This window comes from Diadema antillarum, unplaced genomic scaffold (genome assembly GCF_040938485.1).
Source record: "Diadema antillarum isolate AM-2024a unplaced genomic scaffold, OU_Dant_1.0 seq00001273_RagTag, whole genome shotgun sequence".
Lineage (NCBI taxonomy): Eukaryota > Metazoa > Echinodermata > Echinoidea > Diadematoida > Diadematidae > Diadema > Diadema antillarum.
Window position 1 is genome coordinate 102,697 of NW_027272054.1, and position 25,791 is coordinate 128,487.

The following is a 25,791-nucleotide window of genomic DNA, read 5'->3' on the forward strand; positions in this document are numbered from 1 at the left end:
AAAATTCATTGCGGACGGACGGACGGACGGACAACCCGAAAACATAATGCCTCCGGCACCACTTCGTGGCGGAGGCATAAAAAAACTTTGCGGATATCGGGGACACATACGCGAGACATTCTCCAAAGTTTCGGGGTCTGTTTGGGGTTTCATGAAAATTTTGCGAACATGGCGCGTGTCTTGAGAAGGTCTTGCGCATATGACGAGGCTTTAAAGCTACTTTCGAGAACAAATCAAGAGCAAATCAAAACCAAGTGAGCGGAAAAGGTTTTCAATTTTTTTTTTCCAATTTTTTTGTGAAATTCTCGCCGAAGTAAAAACAACATTCGCGAACAATTGACGACGCTTCCGAACCCTTACGTTCGTCAGCGATCTTTTGCAGACTATAATATACGAATGCTGGATTTTGGATTCTGGATTTTACTGCAAATCGTTCGCGTTCTCCGTGAAATCACACCTTAAGACTTTCTGGAACTTGGTGATGTCTGTATCCTTTGAACAAAGTGCAGAGAAGGATATAGTTGCAACACAGAACAAAGACACATCACATACGTCATCTTCTAGAAAGATTTTTATTATCATTATTACTAGTCATGCATAGCCACAATACAACAGACAGGCCTTTGATATACATACTCTTGGCAGCCACATCTTATGAAAGTACCTTGCTGGGTTACGGGTCTTTCTTGCTTTGATTGTCTTCACACAGAAGAGAAGAATTCAACAGTAACCACATTAGAAAGTAGCTACAGCTGTATGATATTCTAATGTACAGGACTCTGGAGGGCATCCGTTTTCAGAATATAGCAGTTGATAAAATTAGAAGCCTGAACATGTTTTAGAAGGTGTGGAATGTTATGTAACATAACTGACCTTTCAAGTAGATTTTTTACCTTACCTACCACAGGCAGTATTATAGATATACAGAGCAATCTCCTACTAGTATTTGAATGGAGCAGGTAATGCTAATCAATCTGACAGAATGCTGTCACCACCATACCCATGAAAATTAAGGAATAATTTCCATTTAATTACAATATCATTCATATTCCTACACCGTATATCCTGAGAGAATTGCATCAGCACTTCACTGAACTAAAATACTGTGTAAGCCATAATTTAGCAAGTCTCCATTTTTGCAAATGGGTATTTCCCGACAATTTTGCGAGTAGTTAATTTGCAACTATGAAGTGCTATAATTAACAAAGAAATGTATGCTGCCTCGTAACTTTTGTCTCGGAATCAGAGTTCATATTTTTGCATGGTGTTAAATTCACGAATAGCACGCGACTCACCAAATTCACAAAAAATGAAAACCTTGCAAAATGTATGGTGTATACAGTATTATACAACATGTATGATCATGGTATATATAGGAGTGTGAAAGTACTTGCAGAAAAAAAGTCGGAGAAACTCTGAAACTTATGAAAAAAAAAAGTGCTATAAGCTGAACATTTCAATGCATTTGAGAGTCTGTAAAGTGGGGTTTGGGCAAATTAAAAAAGTCTGATATCAGGCAAAACTCTGAACTCTCACAATCCTGTATATATCAATGTCAACGGTCTTCTGTGGGATCTGGGGACATTTGAATGAACCATTGCACTGAGTAGTCAGGAAAATTGAGACAATACTAGTACAAAAATTGTAGGTATTTGGGACAAGGTGTGAACTTGAGAGCCAGTCCAAATCGAGGGCCATCTTTTCTCGACACAAGGCTGCGCATGAGAGGCAGTAGTCTACAAAGTCTTTCGGAGAAATGCCATATCACAGCTACCCTGTACAGAGTCACGTTATTCATGAAACACATGCTCCGTCAGCACACGTAAAAGCACTGAGATGTCATTGCAAGCTAAGAAAAATTTCAGGACAGGGACTTTTTCACCTAAAGCTGCAATCTTCCCTTTAATATTAAAATAAGAAACAATGTGAATGTAAAGAGACATCTCATTGGTTGAAAGATACTCTAAATGGGCATTCATGGCTTTCTGCGCTCTGCATGAACAAGAACAACAAATCACTTCAGGAATGAACTACACACCAGCAAACAAATGAAGACACAATGAAGATGGCTAATCATTGTTTTGTTTGTATTTTTTTTTTCATGATGCAATGAATAAACAAACGAGTAATCTTAAACGGTGGCAGACAAATGCCACCCATCCTATTAAATGTGCACTGCTTCCATGCTTGTTTTTGACGTAGAAGAAAGGTAGGACTACACACTTGCCATATTTCTATAGCAAAGGCACTTATATGAGGAGCAGTTTGAATACTCTTAGATCTTGGAGCATTTGTTGCTGTGCCCATTTCTGTGCTTGCAAGGACTGTTGTCTTGCCACAACACTGTTACATATTTCCTTGAAGAAATTTATTCTGTGTTGACAGATGCATCTCAAGTAAAGAAGTGTCACAGATAGAGATAGACATGGATATACATATATATATGTATATATATATATATAGGGAGAGAGTACATGATATTATATGTTATATGTGAATAAAATTAAGGAACTCACATCACATCAGACTAAACACACCGTGCATTCACCAAACTGGTACATTTCATTTGTCATTGGATGTTCTCAAACAACAAAATTTCTTCTTATGTGAAAGACAAAGGAATCTCAATATAATTGGACAGTATTCTGGACCTACCTTGTGGTAACAAGACCCCATTGGCATAAATATCCATAACTTTCTCTGTACGTGTCCCGTGAATGTACTTATTATGTACATGTGACTTGAGCATCTTCAGTTTTGAAAATAAAAACAAAATCCAAAAATGAATTCAAAAGACCAAAAAATAAGAATAAAACTGAGCAGCAGGATGAACTCTACTGTCCGACTTATCCGGCTAGATTCTTTAACTCCTCCTCAAGCTTGGCGGCGTTGGCACCCTTCATTTCGGCTACCTGAAGACAGAGAGCAAAAGATGAATATGAAGTCACGATTTTCATCAACTGATTCAAGCCGAGTAAAGGACATGCTCTCAATAAACAGAGAGAGAGAGAGAGAGAAAGCAAACTTGCCAATGACAGGTGGTAAAAGAATTTCATCACACAGCATTTTGGACAAACAAAGTATTATTTGCTGGAAGAAGAAAACCAATCTGCAAGGTGTTTGACTACTGGATATAACTTTTTTTTTTTTTTTTTTTTGGAGATAATCAAGGTATCATAAAATGTGAGAAGAATATTTCATTAAACATACACTGACTTCAAGTGGAAAAGGCAGAGGTCTAAAAAGGTTGATATATTATATTTCATTATAACAAATATGAATAGAAAAAACTAACCTGTTTTCCATCCTTATAAAACTGGAATGTAGGCATGGCACTGATTTTGCAATCCTCAGAAACCTCCTAGAAAAATGAAAAGTGAGAGAAAACTGGTAACAGTCTCTAAAAAATAGAGAAGTCTCCTCCGTAAGACTTGGCTTAATATACAGTCAGAGTGCGTTTATGGTCAATTAGTGATGGCAGACTTGGTGGGTTTTTTTTACGCTGATTCAAAATGCTGATTCAAAACGCCATTCATGGGAGCACCGTTAACATTCATTTTCTTCCCATCTTTTGGTTTTACGAGCTTGGGAGAGAGCCTTTGTGTTTGCTCTGTTGACCTAAAGCAGAGACAGGTGAAATTGGAGCGCACTTTCTTTGAAGTTCTGAACTGAATGTGTGTAATAATAGTAATAATAATAATAACTATTTCTTATTGAGCGCTTTTACAGGACCTGATCAAAGCGCTGTACATACAGTACATCAACAACCAACATTCACAAAGTATAGGATCACCATAATTGAATTGTATTGTATTGTAATTGTATTGTTCCTACTTCACCGGTTACATGTTTAGAATACACAGGGGAAACTCAATATAACGTCGGTACCAAGTAGTTTTCCTCGATATAACTGTTATGTTGTTATATCAGCAGGCATGAAAAAAACATCACATAAACACATTGATTTCTACATGTGGGGCTATAGATCATGATTCAGTTAATACTGATAACATGGCAACGTCTCTGAGAGAATTATTCACCTTACTTATTCATTTCCATTCAGAGCGTGGATAGCCTTTTCAGAAAAGAAATGATTTTCAAAGGGGTCCACCTTACATGCAAGAAGATTTTTTTTTCGTCAATGAAATACGATACCAAAAATGTGTTTCTTAAAGGGAAGATAAACCCAAAGAGCAATGTGGATTGAGTGAAAGCAGCAACACTAGTAGAACACATCAGTGAAAGTTTGAGGAAAATCGGACAATCGATGCAAAAGTTATGAATTTTTAAAGTTTTGTTGTTGGAACCGCTAGATGAGGAGACTACGAGAGGTTATGACGTATGAGAGGACAACAATACAAAGAAAATATAAAGAAAATTCTACAAAAGTCAATTTTTCATGAAAATTACAAATTCTGTCAACTTGATACTGACATAATTAAGGGTAACAATTATTCTCCCTGCTTTCTGAAAGCGGTTGGTCAAGTGCTCTTTCATAATGCTAGAAAAATGAATTTTTGTGTAATTTCCTTTATATTTTCTTTGTATTGTTGTCCTCTCATACGTCATAACCTCTAGTAGTCTCCTCATCCAGCGGTTCCAACAACAAAACTTTAAAAATTCATAACTTTTGCATCGATTGTCCGATCTTCCTCAAACTTTTACTGATGTGTTCTACTAATGTTGCTGCTTTCACTCAATCCACATTGCTCTTTGGGTTTACCTTCCCTTTAATAAAGATTTCTGAATGTAGTGCCTTGTAAAGGGCCTTGTCTGAGAGGACTACAGCTGGGCTGGACTAGAACTTTGAGCATGCATGGAAGCCTGGTCTAATAACAGCTCAACCAAAACAACTCTGCGATGCTTCATGAGCACAAATTTCAAATGCTCATCTGAACCTTGTCAATGCTGCACTTGGTGTGCATACAGTCCCATATCATGCAAACTGCACCATCTTCCTCTCTGAGCATTGCATCTTTGTGCTAGGAATATCATTTACATGTACTGTAACTGCCACAGAGTTAAGAAAATGTGTGTCATTTCTGGTTTTGCCAGACTTTTTTTCATTTCATTTAATTTAATTATTTCTGTATCTAACTGTATCTTCTGTAACTATATCACTTTCAGAAATATACACATTTCATAATAATTAATGGCTGATTTTGCACATGAAAGGTACAAGCAAATCATTGTGACAGATCCCCAGTAAGCCGAGCTTAATATTGGGGCCTCTTGCACAAAGAAATAAATAAACAGTTTTAACCAACTATCGACTTTTACTTAACTACACCAAGAACAAACTACAGCTTCACACAACAAAACATACACAATCATGTACACAGGTGATGCTTCTGGAAAATGACCTGAAAATCAGGGTGGTATAAAATTTGGGGTGCTGTTCGTTATTTCGAAGGTTTGTTATTCCGAAGGTTCGTTAATCCGAAACACACAAATTCCCCATACCTAGAGGTTCATTAATCTGAAAATGAAAAAGGGTTCGCTAATCCGAGCATTTGTGGCGTTATACCGAAGGTTCGTTATTCCGGAGATTCGTTAATCCAAAAATGAAATTTGGAACAATGAACAAACCTAGATTTAATTGGATCAATGGCTACATGTATATTGTTTCTAGGAAAGTAGACCTAGGGGATTGACTGTTGTTACTTCACCTGTTATTTTTTATTTTTTTAATCATGCTGTCCCCAAAATTCACTATGGACAGACGGACTAGATGGACAGACAACCCGAAATTACAGAGATAATCACTGCCTGTCAGTAAATTCATGTACCGTGTACCAAGTTCCATGAAGATACAGTGTACATGTACCTTGAACCATATCCAATACATGGAGAAAAAAAAGGAAAATTTTAACAAATACAAATTTGTATCTACAGTTGTACTTGGCCTGACCTTTGACCCTTGACCTTAATGCCCAAAACTTTCCCTAGATCTTTATTGGGTATCAGCAGTAAGCTTCAAGAAAATATTTTTGGGCATTGCATGAATATGGAGGAAATACTAAAATTTTGAGCATTTGACCTTGACCTTTAACTTTGAGTGTGTGCTCAAAAAAGTTGCTAGACACAACTTCCCCTACTCATACATTGTACATACCAAGTTTCATACGGATACCTCTAGCTTTTTTTTTGTTGTTACAACGTCCACAAAATTGATTACAGACAGGACAGATGGAAGAACGGAAGAAGGGTCAACCTGAAAACGTAATGCCCCCGATAACACTTCGTGGTGGAGGCATAATAACACAAAATACACACGTGATCTGATACAAACTTTTGGTCAAAAAAATGGTCCAAAAAGTGGTCAAAACATGTACTATTTAAAGGGTTAATTAAAGGGGATTTCCTACTTGCACATGAGGGAACTTTTAAGTTTTTGGAATATAAGTCATAAGTCTTGTGCACTTCAGAATAGTATTCTTTTTTTTTGTTAATCTACAAAGTGTACTAAGGCTAGTGAAAGGGTCACACAGAGGGAGTGTGTGTGTGTGTGGGGGGGGGGGGTATCCCCCTTCCAAATGAAAGAGATTTTGCAATTTCAGAATTGAAATTCAACAATCTGGTGCACACTTTGAGTGAATATTAGAACAATAGATTACTTAAAAAGAAAAAAAAGTTGAAAGAGAGTGGCTATTTACATGTACATGTATACAAACAGTATTCACACAATTTTCCATTTTCCCCACTCCATTTTATCCTTTTTTTTTAGGAGGGGGGGGGGGGAGGGGACAGGGGTGACTATTCCCCCTCCCCCTCCCACCCCTGCTATGCCAGTGACTTGTAGAGCAGTCAGAGAGGCTACACTAAAAAAACATCATAGCCAGTCATCCAATGAACATTGTTTTGATACATGTACGATGTACACGTATGCAACAAAATAAAACAATCTGACTGACTATCTTTTATTTTGGGGCCACTGAAAATTCCCTGACTTTTCCATGACTGAAAAAAAGTAACATAATTTTCCCCAATTTCCCTGATGGGCTGGGAACCCCATCGATGCACTTTTCACGTCCACTCAAATATAAACAAGATATCGGTTAAAACAGGGAAAATGCCTTGGTCCCGACATTCTTGTTCAAGTTTCCCCTGCATTTTAAAGAGACTTAATTGCTGAAGCAATTTGATAACGACCATGATTCGACCCCTGCTTTCTATGCCAGGGAGTTTGGACAGTGTATACAGTGTAGAACAGGTTCTGTACAAATTTCAAAATACAAAAAGATTTAAATCTCTTGCTGAACTTACACTTGCGTCTTCCACATCCACTTTTGCGAACTTCACACTGGTGTAAGTGCCCGCTAGTTCCTGCAGAAGTCAAATGAGTGGAAAAATGTAATAAATTATTAAAAAGATTACAGATGAGATATGACCACAAGAATTCTCTCATAGTGGAAATCTGGTTAAAATGGCCCAAAAGCTATGACGTAGATGTACATTGTAGATATGCACATGCACGATTTTGCATTTCCTGCTGTGCCTGTATGATGGAACAATTACTTGATTAGTTTTTCAGTGAAATCGGACAGAGGTCAAAGGTCAAAGATCAAGGTCAAATCCTAAAATTTATCTGTCTACGATAACTCAAAACTGGATGAAGCAGCTTTCACCAAACTTGGTCCAAGGATGATGTATGATGGGACAATTACAAGTGTAGTTGAATAGATTATGGTGACATTGGCAAGAGGTCAAAGGTCAAAAGGTCAAGGTCAAATGCTGCAAATGTTGCAATTTCCCCCATATCTATGCAATGCCCGAAGGTATTTTCTTAAAACTTGGTGTGGACGTGTGCTACTGCGTAAAGATTCTCCAGAGAGAGTTTCATGTCATAAGGTCAAAGGTCAAAAGGTCAAAGGTTAGGTGAAAATGTTGCTATATCACTTTTCTCGCAAATGGTTCAATGTATTTTCATGGAACTTGGTACATACGCATGTACTGTCTGGCAGGGATTCTCTGGGGAATTTAGGGGTCATGGGTTACTAGTCAGGGGTCAAAGGTCAAGGTCAACTCCTCAAAATTTTACTATTTCCCTCGTATACTAGTACAGTCTGTATATGCAATGCTTGCATTATTAGTTTCAAAACTTAGTACATGCATTACCTAATGGAGATTCTCCAGGAAATTTCCAGCCAGAAGGTCAAAGGTCAAAGGTTAAGGGTCAAAGGCCAGGTTTCAATGCCCCCCCAAAAAAATTATTTTGTACCGTTATCACACTCTTTCTTCATACCTTTGATATTACTCGATGCATAAACTTCCCCAAAATTCCCAAAATATGTATACCTGCACTCTTAGAAAATTATGGCAAACCCAGTTCAAGACATTTCTGACAAACCTGTCATATCAATATTTTGCCAGTTCTGTGAAAATGTCATGGATCACACATTGTGAAGACATTGTACTATATGCCTATTGGGAGAATCATGCATTATGGCGGAGGCATCAGTCGCCATAGCGACATTTCTAGTTTTTTTTTGTTTTTTTTTGTACTGATCATAATCATAGACATGAACGTATATTATCATCACTGCATAAATCATGACCGGGTCGCTGTGTTTTCAGCGACACGCATGTCAAATTTCACATGTTCTTCGTACATTAATTGTTGAAAAGTGAAAATAAAATCTGAATTTAAATTTGAATTGGAACTAAAATTACTACTGTATGGACCAAATGGTGCATGGTATTATTATTTTTTATTATTGTTATGATGCACGGACATGAGGAACAGCCCTTTTGGCTGAATCATGTCATGGAAATAAATACAAATTTAAATTCGTATCAACCATGGCACTCTTCTTCTTGGTATAAATTATCTCATTTATCATATTTGTGATCTTTGTCGTCATCACCTTTTTTCACACTATACGGATCCCTAAAAACAACGTCTCTTGTTATTCTAATAAATGTCGATTATGTTTGCCCTATGAATAAAAAAAATATTACTGGGCAAAGTGGACATGTATTTTTGGATGTACATTGTATCGTGACGTCTGTGTGTGTGTGGGGGGGGGGGGGAGGGCGTTGAACAGACATTAATCGGCTTTCTTGCCCATAATACAGTTGTACATTGAGATCGTCTCTCTTGGCTGCAAATCATACCAGGTCTGATCTGAGGACTTGTCTACGCCACTGCCCCCTCTATACCATCAGAGCACGGAGCTTTTGGATTTTTCAAGAATTCAAAAATCTTTGCGGTGTCAACTTTGGTGGAATGATATTTAGAGTGTTTTTAACCAAATAGATTCTGGGACAGCTAGTGATTGGCTGAATCACATACACCGTACAATTATGGCATCTGTCACCTCTTGATCTATACGTTGTCAGTCTTCACACTCTGTCAGCACGTGTGTTGGAAACCGACAGGGGGTGGGGGTGGGGGGGGGGGGCTTAGAGGATGTCTCCCTCCAACACAAGGGAGCTTTTGTATTTCAGAATTAATATGATTTGGTGCACATTTTGGTGGAATATTTGCAATTTTTAATTCAAAAAAAGGAGAGGAAATGTAAGGAAAATGTGGCTGGGCATTTCCGTGAGTTGTGCGACATGACCACCAAAATTTTACCCGCATATTTCAGGACAACTGATAATCTTACTTTGTTAGCCATAGTTTGAAGTGTGTGAAACCAACTTTACCTTTAAGACAAGAGACCCGCGGGTCTAGCGCTCACCTGAGTATCGCAAGTTCACCTTTCACGCAGTCACTAATCTAAATTATTCACAGCTCTACCAAAATTTGACCAGGCTTTCTCAAGTAGAAGATGAAAATGTACAATGAGGGCCCAAATTTTTTAAGATTCCTTAATTTGGGGGGATTGGGGCCCCCTGGGGCCCTCTGGGTGGGGCATGGTGCCCATTTTGATAAATTGAGATCCTGACCCCCTCGGTACTGTACCTGCCAAGTTTGACGAAAATCCATCATGAGGTGTTCAGGAAGAGAAGATGAAAATGTACAATTCAGGCCCCCATTTGGACCTTCCCAACCACCCCCCCCCCCCACCCCTGCCCCCAAGAGGGGCACCCCTGGATCTCCTATGAACAAACTCGAAACTACAGTCATTAATGTACTCACTCATAGTATTATCTTAGCTCTATAACTTCTGATTCCAGAGAAGATTTTTAAAGATTCCTTCATTTGGGGGGTTTGGGCCCCCCCTGGGGGCCCCCTGGGAGGGGCATGGTGCCCATTTTAACAAATTGAGATCCTAACCCCTTAGGGATGCTACCTGCCAAGTTTGGTGAAAATGGGTCATGGGGTTCTAAAGAAGAAGATAACATGTACAATTTAGGCCCCATTAGGACCCCTCCTCACCCCCCTCCCCTGGGTCCCCCAAGGGGGGCACCCCTGATTCTCCCATGAACAAACTTGAAACTATAGTCATCAATGTACTAACTCATGGTATTAACTTAGCTCCATCACTTCTGGTTCTAGAGAAGAAGATTTTTAAAGATTCCTTAATTTTGGGGGGTTTGGGCCCCCTGGGGGCCCCCTTAGTGGGGCATGGTGCCCATTTTTACAAATTGAGTTCCTAACCCCCTAGGGATGCTACCTGCCAAGTTTGGTGAAAATGGGTCATGGGGTTCTCAAGAAGAAGATGAAAATGTACAATTTAGGCCCCATTAGAACCCCTCCCCACCCCCCTTCCCTGGGTCCCAAGAGGGGCACCCCTGATTCTGCCGTGAACAAACTTGAAACTACAGTCATCAATGTACTATAAACTCATAGTATTAACTTAGCTCTATCACTTCTGGTTCTAGAGAAGAAGATTTTTACAGATTCCTTAATTTGGGGGGTTTGGGGCCCCCTGGGGGCCCCCTGGGTGGGGCATGGTGCCCATTTTAACAAATTGAGTTCCTAACCCCCTAGGGATGCTACCTGCCAAGTTTGATGAAAATCGGTCTTGGGGTTTTCAAGAAGAAGATGAAAATGTAAAAAGTTTACGCACGACGCACGACGGACGCCAGACGAAGGGCGATCGCAATAGCTCACTTGAGCCTTTGGCTCAGGTGAGCTAAAAAGTTCCCTTTTGTGCATTTTTATACCTTTTGAAACCAGAAAGCATTTTTTGACCTAAAAATCCCTAAAAATGCATTTTTGTTGCTCTTTGTGATTATTTTTTATATTTGAGGCTCAAATCAAACTTTGTTTGGTTTTACAAATCAAAAATATATTAATCTAGCAGTAAATAAAGCGGAGACCTCGATATAAGATATGTACTTCAGACATCAGCGTGCTCTTACATAGCTCAAGAAGCTGCTGTAACGTGAGTTACCGAAACATGAACTTTTTAACCTAGCAATTTTACTATGCCCAACTGAGACATGGTATTTTGGATTATCAAATAACTATGCAGCACACATCCAAGAAATATGATGGGACTTATAGTCTTTGCTTCAAATTCTCATAACAGAGGTCTTAAAATTGTAACGTGAGTTACCGTGTAACGTGAGTTACCACAATGTAACATGAGTTACCGACATGATTTTTCTTTAATACTAAGAAATGATATGAAGGTTGTGATTGTAAGTAACCAATGAGTACATGATTACTGAACTCTTGTATTAAGATTCTATTTCCAGTAGATTGTTATTCTCTTGGTCTCTCTCTATCACCAAACCAACTGGTCTACATGTACAATGTATTAATTACACATGTTCATCACATGTGCTTCAACAGGTTCCATATTTACTATTTAATATTACAGTGCATGTATACTGATCTGTTACGAAAGTTGTTAAAAGACATTCCCTCTAAAGCTGCATGGACCTTGTTCCAGCAAATTATCAAAATTTTGTGATAACTATTAATAGCCTTCTGATGGGGATAATCACTGCATGATTACTCTTGAAAAGTTCTTGTTTTTTGTAATTCAAGTGATTACTATTTGACATTTCATAGTTTATACCTACCTGTATAGACCAAAGCCATTGTTTATGAGGCTGAAACATTTACATGTGAACAGAATTTTAAGATTGGAGCTCGCTTCCTGCTGGTTTTTTTTTTTTTTTAGATTTTTGAGAACTGAACATTGTGAATTTGACACGCTTATGTGTTTTATACTATTCTACTCTGAGGTTTTAGCTTTATTGTTGCAAAATCCTACAATGAAACTTTTCCATGTTTACTACTACTTTACATGCTGATCTATTACCAAAAACTTGTTGAATGTAAACCTCATTATCAGACATTTTCTTTAAGAGCTGGACAGTCATGTACCTTAAAGCAAACTATCAACATTTTGTGATATTAATAGTTAGCCTCCTGATCACAAAATATTTACTATTCATGTTTTTCATTTGAATTTACTGCTTCAGTCTGCTTGATTACTCTAGAAAATACTGGTATACTTTTTACGTGTATACATGTACAATTTAAATAATGGCTACTTGACATTTCATAGACCAAAGCCATTGTTTTTTAAGGCTTTAACATTTATGAACATGTTTTATTAAACTGATCAATACTGGTAGCAGATAACTAAAATTTATCTGCAGTTTCTGTAATTCAAGTCTAATTTCTGTACCAGTTGAGTATAAGAATTTGTAAACAAATCAAACATACAAACAATTGATTATTGAGTAATTCAAACAATTATCAAATAATTGGAATATAAATTGCATTGTTTAAAAGTTAAAAGATTTATTGAAATATTCATTTCTGAACCTTTAAACTCTCCACAGACTACATGTACAGGTCTCTGGTCTCGTGACTCAGTGTATTAAATGGAATAGTTTATGGATGACTTGTTTTATCTAGATAGCCTGAAATCCATTTAAATCTAGTAAAATAAAAAAACAATCAAATCAAATTCTCAATTAAATCCTCAATTTCTGATGCATTTGTTAACTGGAAAAGAGTGTAATTAAATGAAATAGACTCTGTTTCATATCATTTTGTTGAATACAATTTTTGTCTCAGTACAAATGAAAGCTTGGAAAACGACTCAATTAAAAATGAAATTTATCTTCAAGTTGGTATTCTAAATGTAAAGTTTCCTGCCTTTTGGTAATCTCATGGATAAAATGGGATTAATTACTGTCAGATCAATGTTCAAATCAATTTAGATTCTTTATTCATGGAGTTTGTTTGTGAAAAAAAGTTGTCTTGGTAAGTTTTCTTTGGATTATCAAGACAAAAAATTGTCTTGTGATCATGTGGACAAACTGTAACGTGAGTTACCGTAACGTGAGTTACCGCTTCACATGACGATACCTGGAGAATGTAAGACAATTTGAATTTTTACCATAGTCGGTGATGTATGTTGTTAGTCCATGACTTTGACACAATAGACTTTATAGTCTCTCTGTTTCTTGTTTGAGGAAACTTTTGAATATAAGACATGCCAAATTTTTGCATGTCCAGATCATGTAACGTGAGTTACCGACATTTGTAGTGTTTTTTGTCATAGTTCTCATAAGAGTCTGTGGATGTAATGTTGCTGTGAGGTAGGATGGAGGTGCATGATACTCATTCACATGTAGTAACTCATATCACTAATTAGGTTTTAAGGATATTGATCTCAACGACCTAATTTTGAGTTCAAAATGTAACGTGAGTTACCGTGGAAATGCCCGGCTAAATTTGTTATTACTGTATTTGTGACCTCTTTATTCAAGATTGTCATTTTATGAGCCTCTTCATTGTACTCTCTATTATAAAAAAAAGTGAAAATATTCACTCTTAGAGGGGTGAATACCACTACAAAAAAAAAGTGAATTTAGAGTGAAACTGGAGTGAATTTTGAGTGAAAATGTTCATATTCACTCATTTTGTAGTGAACTCAGGAATCACTTCAAGATTTTGGAGTGATCCCTGAGGTCACTCTATGACGAGTGAAAGTAACATTTTCACTCAAAATTCACTCTTTTTTTTTGTATTCACTCCTTTAAGAGTAAATATTTTCACTCGATCTGATATTTTTTTAACTCTTTATGTGCCACGGTGGAAACCCCCTGTGTGTCACCTTATTCTGAGACAGGAAGGTAGTCATGCTTTGAGAAAGAATTCTGTTATTCCAATTTGCACAACTTCTACAAATTTCTGTTAAGATAGACATAATAGCAAGCAAAGCTAAAGAGGAATGCCAAGCTTTGTTTCGATATAAATTGTTTGACAAATCTATGTTCTTTTGAATGACCACTTGCTACATTACTGTAAAGGCATGACTTTTGCACATAAAACCGTGACTGTAACTTAAATGTACGAGTAAATCTAGTTGGGAACACAGTTCGATGGGAACACAGTTTGATAGTAATCACCACAAAGAATGCAAGCCGTATGAGAGAACAAAAGCATGAGACACGCTTTCATTGTGCCGCGGGATTAGCAGTGATTAGCCGATTTATCGATCGGTTTTGGCGGCTTTGTTTGTTGAGCAGAATGCGAAGTTGGCACGCCGTCAACTGAGTCGGACGTGCGAACGTGGCACATAAAGAGTTAGAGAGTATAAGAGGTGGACTGAAGGGGCTGGGGAGGGAGCCTAAGGATGCATTTTCAGAATCAAAATTTAACCATATTGTGATGCCCACCTTTGGTGCAATATCATACAGGCATCGAAATAGGAATTTGGAGGGGCAAGGCCATTTGGAAAAGGGCACTTTTTCCAAGAGGCCAGGGCACTTAGGTCAGTCAGAGAGGCACCAAGGCCACATTGGAAAGGGCACGTTGGGTGTTTATACGTGATGTGAATGCCCCATAGAGCTGTATGCTATCGACCGTGCTGCTACACTCCAGCAGTGCATGCACGCATAAGATCTCTTCGCAGCAGACGACGTTAGGCAGTAGGCCATACGCAAGACGATGTAGGTTCTGTATGTACGTTCTCAACGCGTACGCCGCGCTCGCTTTGGAGCACTTCCGGCGCCATTTTGCTTCAAATGAGCATGCGGGCATGAATGCAGAGCGAGAGAGATGGCAATGTTCGCAGCCGTCCGACAGGCCTGGCATTTTTAGCATGGCTTGCGACCACTTGCTCCGGCCCGCCACCGCTGCCTAGCTAGTAACTCTATGGCCGCTGCGTTGCGGAGGCAGTCGGGACGGTAAAAGCCGGTTGGGCGTACATGCAGGCCTGCGTACATGTATGTAGACTTCTACACGTCGTCTCGTACATGTATCTCGGAAAGATACTTTGAGTTTGAATCAGATATATTGGGACGCGAGTAAACTGAAGGTATGATATTTGAGATCAGGAAAGTTGTTCAAGCTTATTAAAGTGTAGTGTCCGCATTGCAGATCATCATGACAAAATACAGGACAGAAATACAAGAAGAAAAAAAATCCAGGGGACACGTTCCCCCTCCCTCCAAAAGATGTTTTAAAGACCAAAAGGACAGGGGCGAAAGAGAGAGAGAGAGGGAGAGAGAAAGACGTTTCAGTATACAGTTACTGTACTTTTAGCTCGAATTTTGAGGGACTACAGATTCGAAAATAAAGGACATTTCTTCATTTTTGTCCAGCCTTAGGCATAAATGACGCTTCTGAATGGTAAAGCTGTACCGCTGTTTGCCCCCTTAAAAGGAAGAAAATGAAGGGGAGGCAGAATTCACTCTATAGGTCCAGAGCTACCAAGTCTCATGCATTCCACGCGAGACTCAAGCATTTAAGGTCCGTCTCACGATCTCACGCATAGCACCCATTTTTCTCACGCATTGGGTGAAGTATGCAACTTGGGCCTATCAATAATGAACCTAGCTCAAAGGATTAAAGTGATAGTTGCAATTGAAGGTATATTTCCCTTTTGTCTTTCAAAGTAGGTAAAAAATAGTCACTTTAAGTGTGTATCTGATCGCACCATTAAGAGCTAAAAACTGAAAAAGCTCCCTATGTGACCCCTCCCAAACCCTCACTCGCATTGCGCACATGAGCGCACCGAGACATTGGGTCAGGCAAATCTTACTCATACAATTTTTTTGAGCTTGGCATCCCTGTAGGTCACGTACCTTTGTATTAGACATTCGCGATGATCCAGCGGTTTGCTTCTTAAAATGGCCGCCGTTGGGCTCCATAGGGTACTACACCTTTTTACGTGTAGAATCGCGCGAGTAGACCTTCTTAGGGTTGTACGCTCTTTGCTAATGACGGCACATCATGACATGTCTTATGAATTACAGAATATGTTAAGTTTCATAAATATTTAGTGGTGCCAGCAGATGTGTCTGGAAATAATTGGAGAGTAGTTTTCCGAGACAGCAAAACATGAAATGTTGAATAATTTTAAAAATGCTAAATCTTTTCTTGTGATTTTTCATATGTGGATAGAAACCATCTATACTGAAAGTTTGAGTGATTTTGGTCAGTGTATAGCGGAGATATGAGAAGGTAAAATTTTGGTGAAAATGATAACGCCCAATTTGGAGCGCCTCAATGACGTTTGAAAATTCAAAACGTTTCGTGGGTTTTGGGGGAGTTAATGATAGTCATCCGCTGCGACTGGAAAGGCTAGAAAATAAAGTCTATTGTTTTGTGTTTTACAAATTATATTGGCAGGCGATGTACATGTAGTTATACTTGTGTGGCACATGCACTATCAGGGTCATTACGAAATCCTGCAAATCATGCCAAAGTGCCTTGCCATGACAAAATTAGTACTTTTTTTATTTCTGATTATTAACTGATAGTCAACTCAGAGCTATCAGGTGTCGTCAAAGTGGCTCAAGGCCTTATTTACAATTGTATGTGTGGCATGGCAAAGTCCACTAATGAACTGTTAGCATAATGCCACAGGGGTTTAATATGCCATCTAAAGGCTATGGAGCCCTCTAGCTTTAATACATGTACTCTGCTGTCAAGAGACAAGCTTGGTACAAAGGCACAAAGCAGTATTTTTTATGTCACATCCTCTCACAGTTGTACAGAATCGCAAGCCTGGATACGCAATAGTGTATGTTTAAAGTGTGCTTTTAATACAGGGGAAACTCGGTATAACGAACACTGCTATAACGAGATATCGGTTATAACGAGGAAATTTTCCCGGTCCCAAATTTCCTACACACAAGTCTATGTAAAATGCTACTCTTATAGCGAGATCGGCTATAACGAAATAACTGCTATAACGAGATAAATTTTGTGACTTCCAAACAAAGAAAAACAAAGCCAATCAAACCTGCTATAGCGAGGTAAAGCAAAATGTATTCGGTAAAGCTTTACTTCGCCTGTGCTATCATCTTCCGAGATTGTAAAGCTTGATGCGCCGAAAACTGTCTTGTACACACATAATTATTTTCTTCAGTGCACTCCAGCTAGCACTGCATATTGTACGTGTAGTGTGTGTGTGTGCGCGCATACTGATACATGCAGAAAATGTGGTGGGACGGCCATGTATACATGACATCATCATGACGTTTAGCAGGTGTGAGGCAATCTGATGCTGTGATTGGCTTTCTACGTAGGGAATTCCCCATCTTCACACACACGCAGTCATAATGTACATACAGAATGTGTCACATACATTTGTACACACACAGCATTGTGCAGACCATATTCAAGCTTTCCATACAACACACACCCATACTATAACCACATACCAATCCACAGACGATCTTGCATGATACAATCGCAAGCTATATAAATTTACAAATTCAAACATCTACAATTAATAAGAAACCCATTATTGATATTGGATTTCCTTGGCGAAAACATCTCCTTACCCATAAAGGTGAGTAATTCCCTCACACACAATATAAAGTTATCAGTATTGATTGAAATATGATGGGTAGTCCCACATGTGCAAATTAATGTCTTTATGTTATGCTTTTTTTATGCCTACTGATATAACGAGATATCGGCTATAACGAGGAAAATGACTCGGTCCCGACCATCTCGTTATATCGAGTTTCCACTGTAGTATACATTATGTACACATGTACAGTGTAGGTTGAAATGATCTTGGTTAAAAAGGAAAATGTTTTGATTTACTTCATTATAACACTATATCAACACAAATGCCAAAGAGGCAAAAACAGAATTGTGTCTCACATAACATCTTACCATTGATTGTTACAGAACAGGAAGTTCAATATCTAGACCTAAAATTCTGTCACTTAAAAACATCTGTCTGTATGTAGCATTTGTTGCAATTAAACCTTCTGCCATAGCAAAAGTTTATAAATTATTATAAAAGTAACAATCGTGAACAAATATAACATAGAAGTCTTGTGCATGTTTAAAAGTTTTGAAGTAATAATTTCTAATTTGATCCCAAAGGTAACTATTCATGGTTTAATGTCTCCTCTTGCATTTTATTGATCACCTCCTCTTCTATGACGCACATGTCTTTTCATGCGTCAGTTGGAATGAGTGTGCATGCTGCAACTATGGAATTTAGCCTAAACCCACTCGGCTTCGCCTCGTGTGTTAGACATTCAAAAGTTACCTTATGCACACAATTCCAACTGACGCACTCAGACCTGTGCGTCATTTGTAGGTTCTTGAATAGTTACTCCAAGAAAAAAAAAGGGAAATTTGCATTATCATTATGATTACATTACACAAGTTGACATGGACGTAAAATTAGCATTTGGATTGTTAAATAATGTCACGCTGGTTTATGATGGTTCTGATGACGAGAAAATAGTCAACATGACAACATTGCACAACTGACATGATAATGGACACAAGATGGTGCTACACAATGCTGTAACTCTGGGATGGTAGCCAAGGTCCGGCATGCTAAATAATGTTTTACGATTGTAATACTGCTGGCAAACCTTTTTGGCTATTAATATTTTGCAGTTTTGTCACAACCCAACTGAAAATGTGTTCATTATGCATATAGAATACAAGTGTATGTCCATTCTTGAACAAAAATCTACAATTTCTGGAAGCATACAGAAAGTATGTTTTACCTTCAAGGATAAGTCACCTGTATCAGGTCATACTGTAGTACATTGTCAAATATGTATCAAGTCACATAACAATGGTCTAGATGCAAGACACACGTAACTCACTAAACTACTCACCTTGAACTTTGGAGAAATCATTTTGCACGGTCCACACCAATCAGCGAAGAAATCTACTACAACACGGGGATTATCCTTCAGCAATGTCTGAAAGGCTTCCTGTCAAGACATATAAAAAGAATATCTATTCTAAGAAAATCACATTCCTACTTTGTGCTTGAACAAGGAAGTCCAGTAGATTCATTAAATTGTGATTGTGGTTTAGGTCAGTATAAATAACATGATATCCTTGATGTATACAAAGGGTTGAACAATTTAAATAAAACGAGTACAATACAGATTTTTGCGAATTTGAGATACAGTGGACTCCCATTATAACGAAGTCCTCGGGACCAGCAAGTTTCTTTCATTATACCGATTTCGATATAAAGCCGAACAAATAAACAATAAATAACATAGACAGGATGATGCTGCGGCCTGAATTTTTATTTCACTGTACATTAAACTGCAATTTCCTTATAACCGTGTTCACTATCACGGGAGTGCACTGTATATGAGATGAAAGACTTTTGGAATGAAAGATACAGACTGTATGATGAATTTGATGTTGAGCAAAACATCAGTCACATGAAAAGGATGATGACTATTGCCATTACAAAAAACAACAAAAGACTCACTGTAAAGTAAAAGCACAAATTTTCAGACATTGTATAGAAACCATAGCGCCAGTATGGATTGAGTGAAAGCAACATTACAACATTACATACGGTAGAACACATCAGTAGGCCTACTGATACTGCTGCATTCACTCAGTTCACATTCATATTTTGGCTTTGGTTTTCTCCTGAAAGTTTTTAGTGGGACAGATTTGAAGAACTGTGACTTACAGCGACGTATCATGCGGTTACAGTTGGAGCTAAAAGTTTACGGGTCAATCCATGTCAAATCAACCAATGCTGTCAGCCCGCCCCACTTCAACTTTCTCTAAATTGGCACCAAATGTTCCCCCAAGTGTCTGACAGAACATGCTGAAATATTTTGCCATAAGGTCATACAGTTGCTAAGATACAGCCTCCCTTAGCAACCAATGCGTGGTCAAACAACCAAGTTTAAATAAAATTTGCTGTTTTGATTGACTGCTGCAGCCAAGTTAGACGAGTTGCAGCGCTCATTTTCAACATGCACATACATGTATTATGGCCCGGATCTTACAATCTGTTATACGAGGTCACTGAAAATGGTGTTATAAGCTGCGTCACAATTAATGCTTTTGGGTGCTTGTTTGGAAGCTGATAAACTTCAAAACTTAAATAGCTTAGAAGCCAATATAATTATATGCATTAGATTCTAACGACTCTCACTTGCTCTACAGACCTACCGTACCATACTAATCCAGCCAAAAAGTATGCATCATTTCTTTGTAGGGTGCCCTCAAAGTTGGATATTTTCAAAACGTTGCCAAGTTCAAGGTCACAAATCACCACTCATCCCAAGGAGCGATACCAATTAATATTTGTTTATTGATAGACAGTTACCATGGTTACCTATATTTTCACCAAAAATCTTTTGTGATTGAAATGTTTAATAGCTGGTTTATGCATTCTTAAATGGTCATAAACATTTCAAATTAGATTCTAAGATAAATAAGTCGGAGATGAAGTGACAAGATGTCTACACTAATCACTATGGCCCGAATTCACAAAGGTGGTAAACGTACATGTACAAAAGAAAACACGGTTTAAACCATGGACAAAAATCACGGAGCGCTAACTGTAGCACGGAATAATTCATTACAAAATTGGTCATTTCGTTGACAAAATGACCGTTTCGTTAACGAAAATATCAGTTCATGGACGAAATGTTCATTTAGTTAAACAATGTTGTCATTTCCTTATAAAATTATCATTTCATTCATGAAATGACTAATTTCGTAACGAAATATTCCATGCAACACTTGGCGCTCCATGGTTTTTGTCCATTGTTTAAACCATGGTTTCATTTGTACCACCTTCGTGAATTTGGGCCTATTACAGTGTATGGGTGCGTTTGAGCGTTCTCCTTAAACTAATGTAACGTACAGTACCTGCGCCAGAGGAGCACTCGAATGCTCCTAAAGTGTACCGTACTGTACTGTACCGAGCCAAAAGTGGACCACTTCCTGATGTGCTCCGTAAGCATACCAAAAGTAAACCAAAAGTTCGCTGTAAAGCATGCGCATACATCACTATACTTGTATGCAAGGACATCATTCTCGACTTCGTCAGTTCAGGCCAGCTGTACAAAGTACACATAAGTAAAATTGTAGTTCAAGCACCAGGTGAATGACATTCTTGCTATAAAAATGCATGGCCTTCTCTAAAAATATCTTGTGAGGTATGCTTTCTCAACTAAGCTCTCGAAGAACGCTTCAAATCAGTCCGGGAATCCCGCTCATGAGGACCGCTCCCCCGTGAAACGAGAAAAATAAAATCAGTACTAACCTGATCTTGTGCATATATATATTCCAAATTACTATTCCACACTGATAGAGTAGGTGGGTACTCCAGTTTCTGAGCAAACTAACGAGTTCATTTCCTTCGTCAATTCCGCGCCGTCCGCTAACCTTTGGCCAGTTTTGGCGGTTTCCTGGAATCATCAAGCGGTGCGACGTCACATCACATCACGCATCCAGCACATCAGACAGCGCGCAAGCTGAGAGATTATCAGAGCGAGCTTGCGCACGCACCGGGAGATGCAGTATCCTTTGGTGCGTGCGCAAGCTCGCTCTGAAAATCTCACAGCTTGCGCGCTGTCTGTATGTGCTAATGGGGATGCGTGATGTGATGTGACGTCTCGTCGCGGGATTCCAGAAAAAGCGCCCAAAGTTTAGCAGACGACGGAATTGACAAAGAAAGTGAACCCATCATACTTACAAAGTGATAAGTTTGCCAAGAAACTGGAGTACCCACCTACTCTATCAGTGTGGAATAGTAATTTGGAATATATGCACAAGATCAGGTTAGTACTGATTTTATTTTTCTCGTTACAAATTTGTGTAAAAAGATGTCAGACTTCAGCTTCACGAGGCTGATTCGCGCCCGGAGAGGTGAGAGCCGCAGAAAAAAGCACCAAAAATATTTAGTCGGATCAGGCCGCTAGGTGCGGCAGTCTTGCATAGTGCGAACACGCTGGCGCCCGTGTTTTGATGGGCGCTCTGCATCGGTTGAATAAAACTCGATTTTTGAAGAAAAAAACAGACAGGATTTTTTCTTCTTTTCATCACGGATAGTGGACATGTGTGTGTAACAAAAAATCACCGTGCAAAGTTGCGACAATTTATATGTCAGATGTGAGATGAATAAGAAGTGAATAGGGGTCCTCTTGAGGCATTCCCCCGGGGGCCTCATGAGGCGTGCGGGCAATCCTCATGAGGCGGGGCAGTCCTCGTACAGGGGAGCAGTCCTCATGAGCGGGTTTCCCGGACTGAAATCTGGCACAGCTCGGTATGGTACGCTTTGGTTCAGTTCGCTCTCGTTCACTTTAGAGCGCTTGAACGCATCCTGTGGTATTGAGTTCTGTGATGATAGTCTAATTAGCTATCGTCATTGAGCACTAGATGGTGTTATAGAATGGGTAGCGAGAATCCTGCGATCTGATTGGTCGACAGCTATGTGTTCATTTTTACTGGCTGCACGCTGAGTCACAGTGGTAAACATGTTATCGCGCACTTAGCAAGAGTACGCGTACTTGTAACAAAGGTTCGCGCACTAAAGCAAGCGTTCGCGCACTCAGCTTGGCCATGCATCCAGTAAAAACTTATGCATGGCTGGCCATGCATCCAGTAAAAACGGTAAGTACGGGTATGCATGCCCTTTACGGAAAGCCAAAAGGTAATGCATCCAGTAATTTTGTCATCTGGTAACACGATAGAAAACTGGGTTTTTGACAAGAAAATTACCCATTCTATAAATCAAATGACGCACATGTCTTTTCGTGCGTCAGTCGGAATATAGTGTGCATGCGGTAACTATGGAATTTAGCCTAAACCCACTCGGCTTCGCCTCGTGGGTTAAGCATTCCATAGTTACCTTATGCACACAATTCCGACTGACGCACTCAGACCTGTGCGTCATTTGTATACTGTCGCTCAAGTACATCGTTTTCTACACACACAGTGCTCAACTCTTCGCGATGATCGCCAGCTGTAGCAGTTATGACAGGGTGCATTGATATCATTCTTTTCAAAAGTAATACAGCCCTATGTCAAACGACATGTTCGAATCACAAACCTGAACTACTTTTGCCTTCCTTATACGTTGGTTTGAGTCTACTACGAACCACTAAGGTAGCCCGAGGAGGACGATCTGTTAGCACGCTAAGTCGAAATTTTGCACTTATTTGTCGTGACCTTGGTGTATTTTGTACTTAATCCACATTGCGCAAAATATGGCAGTGTCGAAACTTAACTTTTTTCAAAATTGAAGTGTTTTCTGATTTTTTGAAAGGAAGATTTATCGACCCCAAGCAAGCCCATGTGGTAAGAACGGTACACGAAATGGACCTTGCAATGCCTGTTTCAGTGAAATTGGCTGCCCGATCGCGCAGCCCCGTGGAGAGCTTCGCGGTTGCTCCCACGGGAGTCGCTATAGGTGTTGTGTGATTTACGACTGCCCGCGGCGGCCAGGCGCTGGCTCGGCGCTAGCGAGCTCTCTACTTAAGTTATGAATATGATGATGGGCGAATCGAAGCCACCGCTACGACAGGCCTACGTGTATGCGAAAAGTTATTAAAATGCGAGATTTTTCCAAGAAAATGAAAAGATGGGCTGATTTAAACACTGTTTCAGGCCTCGAATTACCCGGGAGGCAAAAGGCAATTTGCTGCAATGCCCCATCTACTTGCCGCAATGCCTCTCTCAAAGAATTACCATGCTTACTGCAACTGTTCCTTGCTGCCCTTAAAAAATTGTGAGAGAGAGTGCCCCTAAAACCAAAAATTGCCTGTCCCTAAAACTGGCGAATTTCGAGGCCTGCTGTTTATGTGTATGTTATATATCAATCTACGGATAATTGATCTCATTTCATGGTTCGGTGAAAATCTGATTTTCTTATGATGAAGGCTAGTTTAATTGTTAATGTTATGTTAGACAAATGTTGTTTATGCAATGCTATTGCTAAGAGAAGCCTAAAAAGATTCTAGGCAACTGTGTTACAATTCATCCCCCTACGGGCCCTAGTGTTAAAACCGAGGATAGCCCTGGACGGCTAGAGTAGAATCTAACGTTAAATTAAATTAAAATTAAATGTTATCGCCGCAGACCCCTGATACCTGACGCCAGGCCCATGGCCTAACAGACTTTGTTCGATGCAGACATGCACCAAAGTCCAAAAAGAGACCAAAATAGGCATCATGCATGCATGGCATGACGTAGACAGAAAGATCCGTCTGTCCGGAGGACTCTTTTATATTTTGCCATTTAACGCTGTCACGGAGGGGATCCGTGAAGCCAAACACAGTCTCCGCGGAACATCGGTCCGGGAAACCCGCTCATGAGGACCGCTCCCGTGTACGAGGACTGCCCCGCCTCATAAGGACCGCCCCCATGCCTCATGAGGCCCGGGGGGAACGCCTCATGAGGCCCCCCTTTTCATTTCTATTAATCTCACATCTGACGTATAAATTGTCGCAACTTTGCACAGTGATTTTTTGTTACACACACATGTCCACTATACATGATGAAAAGAAGAAAAAATCCTATCGGTTTTTTTTTCAAAAGTCAAGTTTTAATCAACCGATGCAGAGTTAAAACACGTGTGTTTTAATGGGCGCTCTGCATCGGTTGATTAAAACTCGATTTTTGAAAAAAAAAAAACAGATAGGATTTTTTCTTTTCATCATGGATAGTGGACATGTGTGTGTAACAAAAAATCACCGTGCAAAGTTGCGACAATTTATACGTCAGATGTGAGACGAATAGAAATGAAAAGGGGGGCCTCATGAGGCGTTCCCCCTGGGCCTCATGAGGCATGGGGGCGGTCCTCATGATGCAGTTAAAATGCCCATTAAAACACGTGTGTTTTAATGGGCGCTCTGCATCGGTTGATTAAAACTCGATTTTTGGAAAAAAAAAACAGATAGGATTTTTTCTTCTTTTCATCATGGATAGTGGACATGTGTGTGTAACAAAAAATCACCGTGCAAAGTTGCGACAATTATATATATACGTCAGATGTGAGATGAATAGAAATGAATAGGGGGGCCTCATGAGGCATGGGGGCGGTCCTCATGAGGCGGGGCAGTCCTCGTACGCGGGAGCGGTCCTCATGAGCGGGTTTCCCGGACTGACATTCCCCAACGGACAGATACAGACCTATCTTTCGGTCAAGGCATGACGCTGCACTAAAATTTGTACATACAATGATGACAAGGCCACTCTCCACTCCTGCAATGGCTGGGGCCATGGGCCCCAGTAACCCGGAGCGCTCCTTGTACACTACATTGTACTTAACAAGTATACCAATGGATCATGGTATATTAAATGTAGCTCCATGGATAAACGTAGCTCCATGGTTATACTGTGCGGTTTGGGCTGGTCGCAGTTAGGGCCCCAGGCCAGGCAGGGGAAATTTCCGTCACACGTGCGAAAAAGTGAATGCTACGACTTAGTACGACTACGAGATTACAATTCACAGCAAGGCGCTAGGCCTGAGAAAGATTTGCTGCTTTTACTAGCTGCTTACCATCGTTTTAATAAGCTCTGGTTCAGTCATGACTGATGTCAGGTGGTTTGGCAGTTTTTTAGGTTCAGGATTCCACAACTGTCAAGAAAGAGACAAATTCAGCTGTCAGGCCTCCAGTGAGCAACATGTACTAACTGCTAACTTGTAGCTAGCTAGCTAG

General features: G+C 39.5%; 1 protein-coding gene across 1 annotated transcript; it reads right to left on the minus strand.

Annotated features, from left to right (window-relative positions):
• Positions 1–558: 558 nt before the first annotated feature.
• LOC139745518 (thioredoxin-like) lies at positions 559–25,775 on the minus strand. Its single transcript, XM_071655908.1, has 5 exons — positions 25,632–25,775; positions 18,973–19,071; positions 7,267–7,326; positions 3,296–3,361; positions 559–2,912 (listed from the first exon to the last, which is right to left on the minus strand). The coding sequence occupies exons 1-5, from the start codon at positions 25,659–25,661 to the stop codon at positions 2,847–2,849; spliced, it is 321 nt and encodes a 106-aa protein (XP_071512009.1). The 5' UTR covers positions 25,662–25,775; the 3' UTR covers positions 559–2,846.
• Between the last annotated feature and the right edge of the window lie 16 nt (positions 25,776–25,791).